The 10919-nt window shown below is 34.5% G+C and overlaps 1 protein-coding gene across 1 annotated transcript in view; it reads left to right on the top strand.

Annotated features, from left to right (window-relative positions):
- Positions 1-10171, top strand: part of fam199x (family with sequence similarity 199, X-linked) — a 36318-nt gene extending 26147 nt beyond the window's left edge. The window contains exons 6-7 of the mRNA XM_084430938.1: positions 4919-5167; positions 7524-10171. Coding sequence (XP_084287064.1) covers positions 4919-5167; positions 7524-7697 — 423 coding nt within the window. The 3' untranslated portion in view covers positions 7698-10171. The remainder of the gene's footprint in view (positions 1-4918; positions 5168-7523) is intronic.
- Positions 10172-10919: the final 748 nt, after the last annotated feature.

Consider the following 10919-nt stretch of genomic DNA (forward strand, 5'->3'; position numbering starts at 1 on the left):
TTCAAAATAAATAAAAAAAACCGGCTGCATTTACAATATATATATGAAATGTCTATTTACACCATAGTGCAAATACATTTTCTGCTTTTGCCTCCTATATGCATAGACTTCTACAAAACAGCTTACCTTGCCAGTGGACTTAGCCTGACGGGTGCAGTCGGCAGAGATTGCAGAAAAAAAACCATTTTGTTCCTTCATTTAGTTCTGTAGTTTTAGTTATGGTGGCCACAGTTTACTTATTTGTTTCTTCATTTTAGTTCAATCGTGAACAAATTAATACAACATTCTCATGATTGAACTAAAAAGCAGCATCACTGATTATTATGGGTTCTAGTTGCTCTGTTTTGCCAACTTAGATTAAGCGACTTTTCAGACCCCTTTCGTGACTTTTTTCCAAAAAGTGCCTAGCAACTCTTTGGACAAATCTTAGTAACTTTGGCTAGAAATTAGATAATTTATTTAGAAACTGTACATTGTACATATTTAAACACAATAATAAACTTTAAACTGTATTACACTCACACATATTCAGGCATTCACTATATCATACTCGTTTTGTTATCTGACAGAAAATATGTAAATGAGAACAGCTTTATTGGACATTCAGCTATATTATTTAAAAATACAGTATGTGAGCACCGATTAGGAAAGAAAATGTCTAGCCACTCACGGCCGACAGTGATGATGTAAAAACAGTTTCAAATGTCTGAAGTTAGATGCGTGCACGCCTGAAGCATGACAACATGACGCGGCTGCTCAGACTGGAACCATGATTACAGTCGTAACCCAGACGTTCCGTTACTAGGGAATTTAATGCCCCATCAACTGACGCTAGTGCCTGCTTGAGGTTACAAGTAATCTAAAACCATAGGCACTGAAATTCAAAAGCTCAGAGCCAATTGTGTGTCAGTCGGCGAGCGGTAAAACACCTTGGCACATCGCTACCAGTAAACTAGATGATGTTAGGAAAGTCCTGAAGCTTCTATGCTCGGATTGGAATCACAACTAGTCTGAGTCACGCTTAAGGAGAGTCAAGACCCCTTAAAGCAGAGCTCCCAGCCACAATTACATAAATTGCATATACGTAACTGGAGTAGTGGGAAGGAAGGAGCATAACCTTACATAATACCCAGATACCTGGAGAAGGTGAAAGAGAAGAGAATATAACTATCATAGATAGTCATCTGGAACATCTGTCCAGCTCTACTTCCGAGTAGGCTATATTATTAGGGAGCCTAACACACAGTGCCGCCTGACCTGATAACACACAGTGCCGCCTGACCTGATGCCACACAGCGTTTAAACTGTCTGCCTGTCATAACTCTGATCTCTGACAATCTCTTACTTGAAACACACTGCAATCTTCACACAGCACACACATAAGCTGCTGCCTTAAGACATATGACATATCATCAACTAATGATGTGTTTTCTGGTGCCCTTTTTATACGTTGGAGAACACCTTGTGACAACATCACTGCATCGGCCATGAGTGGCTAGTTGGTACACGTGCCTCAGACACCAGGTCCCATGGGATGGTCTTCATAGCGTAAGCCGTTGAGTTCCCTCGAAGGGGAAGAGACATTAGGCAGAATGCAAGTACGACGTGATGACGTCACGAATATGCTAATTGACACACGATGCCGTCTAGTGACAGGCAGGCTTTAGCTACTTTCCTTTGAAAATAGTTGGCAGCACTGCATTTGCTTTTGACATGTGGATGTGTTCAATGATGTGATGATGTAAAATAGTTCATATTACATAACAACAAATAAACATCCAACAACAAAATGGTCAGAGTAATATGGAGAACCCTGCCGTTTCTTTTTAGATTTAGAGACAGAGACGTGACTTCCAAACTCAATACAAAATGTTTGTTTCACAAGAAGATCAATCTTTATTTCATTAAAAACATTCTAAAATAAGTAATTAAAAACAGTTTACCAGTTAAATACCCACATTGTTTGAAGGGCTCTGAACCTGTTCAAGGAACGAAAACAAAAAACGGAAACTTTTTAAAAGGAACATAAACGAAAATGGAATCAACTGTAATCGTTCGAAACAAAAACTTATTTGAAATGACCATTAACCGGTTAATATCATTATTTTATCATTCTTTTTTAATATTTTAATTTGTCAGTCAACCAATCATAAATTAAAATTGTACGGTCTATGCAAATGTGACGCTGACTCATCCAATGTGAGTGAAATGCCCCCGCTAATGTTATTTCCGAGGATATGTTACCAAATGTTAAAGCGTTACATTTAAGTGAAAATGAATGGCTCACATACTTAAGGACAATACCACACAGAGAGAAGTCAGGAAGTGACAGTTTACCAATATCCAGCGTAGTGTGTTTTGAAATCAGTGAAAAGCTTCATGTGAGCTTGATTTTGGTAAAATGTTAATAATATAATAAAGCCACATTAGGAGGTATTTCACCCGCAAATGTGTGTTTTGTCAGTCATTAGGACGGACTCATCTGAGGCAGCAAGTGCAATGCATTAGATTTTCATCAACAGGTTACAAAGTTTATTGTAGCTATGTGGTCTCTCAGTTTTTCCTTTCGTTTTATACATTTTTCCAAAATCTTGTGTTATAAAAGATGAAGGGTTATGCACAAGCTGTATTGTGCTATGACTAGATGTCAAATACCAGACTCAGACATTCTTCTCCACTCCTCAAATACATAAAACATTAGCCTTTGCAAACATCATGTTTTAATAAGAAAACAATGTACTTAATCAAAGAACCAGTTCTTTTTTTTACCCTTGCACTGCAAACAAGCAGAGACAATCTCCAAAATGTGTGCAGCACTTCATTCACGTTTGAGGTGGGTGGAGTTATACTGTATTAGTGATATAACCCCCCCCCCAAAAAAAATCCATTTTGTGAAGTGTCAAAATCGCATCATGTTAGATTCTATTGGTAATAAAATTTGGATTTATGCATGAAGTATCAAAACAAAAACTTAACATACAAAAGGGACCAATTGGTAAACAAGAAAAGAAAATGGAAAGTAAAAATAAACTGACACAGAGCCAATGGAAAAATTCAAGCACAATATTTAATAATAAATCCTTTAAACCTTGAAATATTATCCTTTAAACCGCTTGACCCAAAGCCAGCATCTGGGTCAATTACTATAGCGAATTTGTAACTATATACAAACATGTTGGTTCGATTATATAGGCACAACAAGGCAAAGACTAGATACCAAACACTCAAATTTCACATACAGATCATACAAATCAGTCGAGCAAAATCGTTGTAGAAAAAAAAAAAATCCCTTACCTTCTGAGAGAGATTCTTACCCTATGCTACTTTGCTCGCCACCTCACACACCTTCCTAATGATAAACATAATTGGTTTAGATTGTGAATCACAACAGTTGGAAAAAAATAAATAAATCTGCACACACACATCTCCCCAGGAAGGAGAGAAAAAAAGCAGTTTAAGTGGAACAGATAGCAGCAGCAGCGTGTATATTTTCAGCTATTTTCCATAAATTTTAACTCTGTCTTAATACAGAGACCTTTACATTAGCCTACTGGAATAATAAATGACAGAAACGTATTCAAGGGAACTGAATGTGTGTTCTTATAGAACATTCTACCTCTGACCTGCTAATTTATATTCCCTATGTTTGTCCTTATTATCTTTAAGTGATCTTTCTGCTTTACAACTGTGGACAAATTAGCTTATATTGCGTACAACATTTTTATATAATGTACAGGCCTATTCTACATCGTTTTTCCACACAATGTAGAGCATACAAAAAGAAATGTAGTATTTTTAAAATATATTAGTAAGAAATCTGATTGGCTGGTAATATTAGCTAACTAGCGTATATGGTAGGTAAAGTTAACAGGTACAGTTTCTACAGTAGTCAACATTTGAAGTGGATCAAAAAAAGTTCATCAAGTTGTCCTAAGACAAGAACGGGTATTGTTCAAAATTCATGTATAACTTTGAAACGTTTTGATCCACTTCAAATGTTGACTACTGTAAAAAGTGCATCAAGTACAACATTAGACTTAATTATTTGGGTCATTTGCATTAAGACAAAATAAAAATGAATGGTTGGATCCTTAAAACCTCAAATAGGGGCATGTCATTGATTCAGCCCATGTCATCAAAATCTCACTCTAGCCAGACAGCCAAAGTTGGCAACCCTGTGCTTTACACATGCAGGTCAAGTTGGATATACTTCTAGTAGTTGTAAATTGGAATTAGGAGTGGAATGAAACCTATAAGGTTTTAGTGTAGTTAGTTAATTAAAAGTTAGTTAGCACAATACTTTTACTCAGGGGCCTCAGGGTCTGACGATTCTAAGGGCAAACGGGAGGCACAGACTTACAAATTCGGCACTCCAAAGCTCCGCCCCAACCCGTCAGATTCAAACATTAAAAAATCCCAAACACTGCTTCAGCTGGAGATACAAACATTCCAAACGGATTCAGCGAGAGATTCAAACAGTACATTCACTGCTTCAGCGGCATCAACAAGAGTAAATCGAACTAAGGCACGTGTCTCCTGACACTGGACATTTTTTCTTTCCACTATAGAAATGAAGTCACAAATTTACAAATTCGCTCTTGAATTTGATGTTCCAAACACCACAAACTCGCGCAGAAACGTACCTCATTGCTAGGAGATGCATGACAAATGACAATAATATGTCAACTCTGACAGCTTAAACTGCTGACTATCTGACTTTCAGCAACTAACGTTGACTCGTCCAGACTGCAATTGGAGCAAAAATTGCGAAAAAGTCCTGTAGTGTGTATTTCAGCAGTTATTATCTCATAAAAGTAGGTTAGTTTCATATGATGTGCATAAAATTGTTGCAGGTTAATCTGAGATGTGTTGGTCAGTAAAACTCTAAAAAACATTCAGATTTCTATTGTTAATTTAGGTGAGGAGCTACATCCGTGAGCACAGTCCACGGCAGCGTCCCAGCATTACACGTGATGGCTGGAAGAGGAGCATGGCGAGCAATGGCAGCACCAGTGGTGTGAGTGCTCACAGCAGCAGTAATGTCAGCATAGTAAGCAGTGCCAGCAGTAGCACCACTTCCACAGGGTCCAATTCCTCCACAAGCATCAGCCGTGCACACAGCGATGGAAACCTGGCCACCGCTGCAGAGCGAATACGAGACTCTAAGGTACTTTCAGCACTCATTTACTTCAAGACATCAAGAATGTCTTAATACAAACATACAGTGCAGCCAGTGTAATCTGATTCACAAGGAAATGTCTCTCTTAACCCTTAATCACTGTTAAAAAAGGACAACACTTTAGGGTTTTTGGGGTCAGAATGAAGGTAACACTTTTAAAAAAATGAAGGTAAAGTCCATTGGGGTCATTTTGACCCCAAACAGTGATTAAGGGTTAAGTCATTTCTCTTGAATGAAAAAAAAAACATACAGATTGAATCAGTCTGACAAATCATTCACTGTACGAACTAAGTAACAGTTACTATAGTGATGTATTTTTTAATACGTCCCTGATATTCACAATTTTTTTTTACTTCCCTGTTTCATGTAACAAATATTTACACATATTCCACAAGACAAAACAAAAACTGAATTTACACAAATGGTCTTTTTTAAAAGTTTTACATCCCTTTGTTTTTAATACGGTGTTTAGTTTCCTTATTGATCGGTGACTATGGCTGTGTTTACACTGCAAGTCTTTAAGGGGTCATGAACTGCATTGTTTTATTGTTTTATAATGTTTTCTGTACACTTATAATGTTAGTATGATTATTACATCAAAAATTGCCATAATTTAGAGATTTCTGTCCCTCCATTGAAAGTCTGTTCACCCAAAACTCTGTTGCTTTAAAACTCTTCTGAAGAGACACAAACGCTTTATATGAACGTTTTGGGTGAATGGGTGTTGTGATTTTTCTCATGATTTTCATGCTAAAAGTGTGGATAAAAATACAGAAGCACAGATTTCCTGACTGTTTTGTAAACAGTGTATGGTTTATGTACATTCCTCTGCACTTCTGCTTTATTTACTTTTCGAATTAGCTTCACAGCTTGTTTGCGTCATGTTGAGAGACAGCATAAATTCGAACCTCATGAATACACGTGAGACAGTTGGCGGAACATTTTTGCACTCATTCACTTGTGGATTCACAGTGATGGTTATTTATCTGAAAATCTTTGTGTTCATCTGAAGAAAGAAAGTCATATATCTGGAATTTCATGAGGTTTAGTAAATGAGAGAATTAAATTTTTTTGGTGAACTAAGAAAGATTGGCTGATTGCCAATCACTGGATTAAATCACCACAACCAAAGAGACTAAATCTCTTTAAATTTCATAGAGAGCTCACATCATCCGGTGCCATGAGCGACCACAGGCTCTGGCAACCAGATGTGTCCAACGACAACCAATAGGAGAGAAGACAGTACACTTCCTCGTGATGGAAGAATGGAGGAAAAATTTATCCTTGCTGTTTGCAGTTTTTTAATTGTATAAAACATGTTTCTGACTGCATACAGGAGATATATATATGAAAAGTTCAGATGCAAAAGCCTCTAAGTGCCATCTGAAATTTTCTTCTAGAATGATAATTTTTATGAAGCTCATATATTTAAGTTCAGTAATTTCACTTAAATGGCAATGAAAATGACCTATTATTGCCATTTAAGTGAAATTACTGAACTTAAATAAATGAGCTTGATAAAAATTATCATTCTAGAAGAAAATTTCAGATGGCACTTAGAGGCTTTTGCATCTGAACTCTTCATATATATATATATATATATATATATATATATATATATATATATATATATATATATATATATATATATATATATATATATATATATATATATATATATATATATATATGAATGAAGAGTTCAGATGCAAAAGCCTCTAAGTGCCTCTAAGTTATATATAAGCCTCTAAGTTATATATATATATATATATAAAAAAAAAAATATATATATATATATATATATAAATATATAAAAATAAATTAAAAATAAAAATAAATTATATATATATATGTGTATATATATATATATATGTATATGTATGTATGTGAGGTTCAAATCTTTGCCAGTAAAATTGACTATTAACTTATGAAAATCTGTTACATCCAAAACCATATCAATACAAAAGATGTATTGAAAGATGTATAGAATAAATGTACCATATTAGTAACCGTTAATATTTTAATAATAATATTGAGTAAACAGTGCTGTGAGGGGTTTCCAATCCTGCTCCTGGAGGGCCAATGACCAACAGAGTTCAACTCCAGCAAACACACTTGCCTGGAAGTTTCTAGAAATCCAGAAGATCTTGATCTAAGACCAACCCTGGTCTATGGTAACCAACAATAGAAATTCACTGTATCACTGTGCAAGCGACAAAGTTTCTGCCTATGTGGATGAAGCTTAATTGACCCATAAAGGACACTGGATTGGTGCATCCCAACTTTAAATGCTTTGCTATTCTTAATAGTAAAAACATAATGCTGTGATCATCATCTTTTACAGAAACGCTCCAAGCAGAGGAAGATGCAGCAGAAAGCTTTACGCAAGCGCCAGCTGAAGGAGCAGAGACAGGCTCGCAAAGAGAGATTGAGCGGCCTCTTCCTGAATGAGGAGGTCCTTTCACTTAAAGTCACAGAGGAGGAAGATCATTGTGATGATGTTGATGTATTGATGTGACGAGAGTGAATTATTCAGTGTTCCTTCTAAGCCTCTTCCAATGCAGCTTTAATTACTCTGTTCTAGACATCTCTCGGCAACCAGGGGCCTGATGTATAAACGTTGCGTGCGCACAAAAAAAGGCATTGAAATGTGTACGTAATTTTCCACGCACATAACAGGATTTATAAAAAAATAAACTTAGCGTAAATATGTGCGTACGCATTCTTTTACTGGAGAGAGCGAAGTAATGAAGTAAACAGAATGATTATAAACTGTTTTCATTTTGATGCGTTTCATACACCTTTCATTTAAATATTCCACTCATTAATGGAGTTAAGCACTCAAATTACATAGTCATTATACAGAAATTAAACAAAAATTATGTATTTAGAAATATTTGTAGTGGATGTGCTGCTTTGAACTCTTTTCCTGTGGCATGCTACATTTTCATGTTTTAGTGACAGCGAAGAGTGCTAGGCGCATGATAATTTCTCTTTAATCTAAATTCCATTACTCTTGTTCTGAGAAAATATTTCTAGCGAGAACAATAATCAATGATGCACACTTTTGTTCACTGGTAGAGCGGTCCATTGGCCGGTTTGAATGGGTCCGATGACAACACTGTACAACCACTGCTGCATGCAGGTGTTCTGTCAATGTCATGAGCAGTTAGACGGTATCCTAATGATAACAACAACTGTGATCTTCCCAACATTGTGAAAATACAATTGTATTTGAAGAAAACTAAGATTTGCACGTTTTACTTTAAAAATGTTTTGTCGAAGAGTCAGACAGTTGTATTTACACTGCAAAAAATAAGGCCAGTCTGTTTCCATTAAAAATATATAAACATTCTAAAACATATGTTTACCTTTATAGGGACAATTGCATTGATTTTATTTGTTTAAAACAATTAAAAATACTGTTTGGCCAGTGAAAAAGAAAGAGAATAGCTCTTCACTGTAAACCTCTGAAAAATAGGCCTTATTTTATACAATTTAGCTTTTGCAGATATTTTGATATATTTATTCTAAAACAAGACAAGGATACTGTCATTTGACTGCACATTTATAGTTTGTATCTCATATTTTCCCAATGTCTTGTACCGTTAAACATGGTATCACATGGATGGGGATATGCATATGGTAATGATATGCAGGTGACTTTATGCATTGTGAAACTAGCTCCATATAGTTATTTCGAGGTGGAGGTGCATGTACGTACAATCTTCCGCTGACTGGGTTTTATAAAGGGAATTTTGCGCACACACTTTTAGGATGAAATCTACGCAAGGTTTTATACATGAGGCCCCAGATCTTTAGTTGTAATAATAGTCTCTGCAGTTATCCTAACAGTAAATGCTGTCTGACCAACAGTGCATGCTGTCTGTTACCAGCGCAGTACAATTTTAGTCAGCACATACTGTAAATGATAGAGATTTTTTTTTATTTTATGGTTTGCCAGACTAGTGATAAACGTTAAACCTTCTGATAAATATGGAGGGCATTGAAAATGTTTTATATTTTGTTTACGTTAAAAAAAAAGAAAGAAAAGTGTTTTGACTCTTGCCCAGAAGAGAAAACATCCAGACATCTTACGAATTCAAGTTCTTAAATAGTGTTTAAAACCATTAAAAGGACAGTGACGAATATTTGAAAATATATTTCATCATGTTATATAATGACATCATTCGTATGTACATAATTTATTGGGTAATTATTGCTTGTAGAAGTACATACAGTATGAACTCAGGCATAGAGGGAACACTGACAAATGAAGTCATTGCCTTCATTTTGTATCTACTTTAAATTTATTTGAAAGGTCATACAAATATGTTTTGGGACTTTTTGACATTTAAATTTAATATTACAAACTAATAAATTTGAAAAAATATTACTTTGCTCTCTTTTAGCAAAATTGGAGAAAAGTAATATTTCCTCATTTTTATTGTGATTTATATTTATGTAATCTGGGTTATATATTGTAAACTAGGGGACTACTTTTTAGTTAAAAAAAATACATTACATCTTGGAATTTATTAAGGTTATGCAACCTTAAGGTTAGCATTAGTTTAGTTACAAAACTTCATTTTTTTTAAACCCTGCAAATGTGTTATTTAAGCATTCTTTATCCATTTAAACATCCTTTTATTGCAAATGTGCAGAAAACAACATTGTGCAAAAATTGTAATGTAAAAAACAAAGGATTAACCTAAAAAAGTATTGTTTTTCTTTGGTCTCTCTAAACATAAATGCGCAAATATTAAAAAAATGGGATGATTCCCAAAATTCTGTTTAGTTGCAATGTGTCTAAATAACATACATTTTTAGAGAAGACCATTTTGTTATTCTTTACACTATTTGTAAGACTAGTACATAGATATTTTGATCCGGATATATAAATGTGTAAGATGAAGTTAGTATGACTTAACTGCTTTGCTGAAATGTCTGAATATTCTTAATTTCATCAAATAAAATCAAAGTATGACATGATTGAGGTGTGAAATATATTGCACATCATACTAGCTTTTGTGTCAATTATATATTTTCTTGACATGAAATACTTTCAGCATTTAAATCGATCTTTACAGTAAGTGTATTGTCTTGGCAGTCATGTAAGTAATTGTGCAGTCAAACATTTAGCATTTTTATAAATGAGAATTAAACATAGTTTAGAGAGTTATTACTCTTTATAAATATGTATCAATATTTATTTAGTCATTTGAAAGGCTTTTTTGGCTAATGTGCAGGCAATAGGTTAATTTTAACAAATAGTATAATAACCATTTAGGAATTGTTCCTACTATGGAAGGTAATGCAGCCTTTTTAAATTATTTGCCAATGCACAGTAATTAGAGATTTTCTGAATTGCTAAAACATTTCTCGAAACCTTAAACAAAACCAAATCTTCAAACTACATTCAGAGAACATCTGACTCTTCTGGCAAAATCAAACAATTGCCTCAAAATAATTTTATCTGTGCTCAAAATCAAATAATGCTTTCAGACAGTCAAAATATAAACAACACAGATCATTCATTAGACACTACATAAAGAAAAAAAAGAATACAGCATCCAAAGCATGCAGTTACAGAAAATAATAATAATTGTAACAGTAAACAAATTTTGCAATGTATAAACGTATAGTAATCGCAACTTACAGTTGTAAAGTCATTAAACTGTATACTGTGTGCACTGCAAGTTTGTATTGAATATTACTATATAGTGTCTATATATTCAGC

The sequence above is a fragment of the Rutilus rutilus genome (assembly GCF_951802725.1).
Source record: "Rutilus rutilus genome assembly, chromosome: 14".
Taxonomy (NCBI): Eukaryota; Metazoa; Chordata; class Actinopteri; order Cypriniformes; family Leuciscidae; genus Rutilus; species Rutilus rutilus.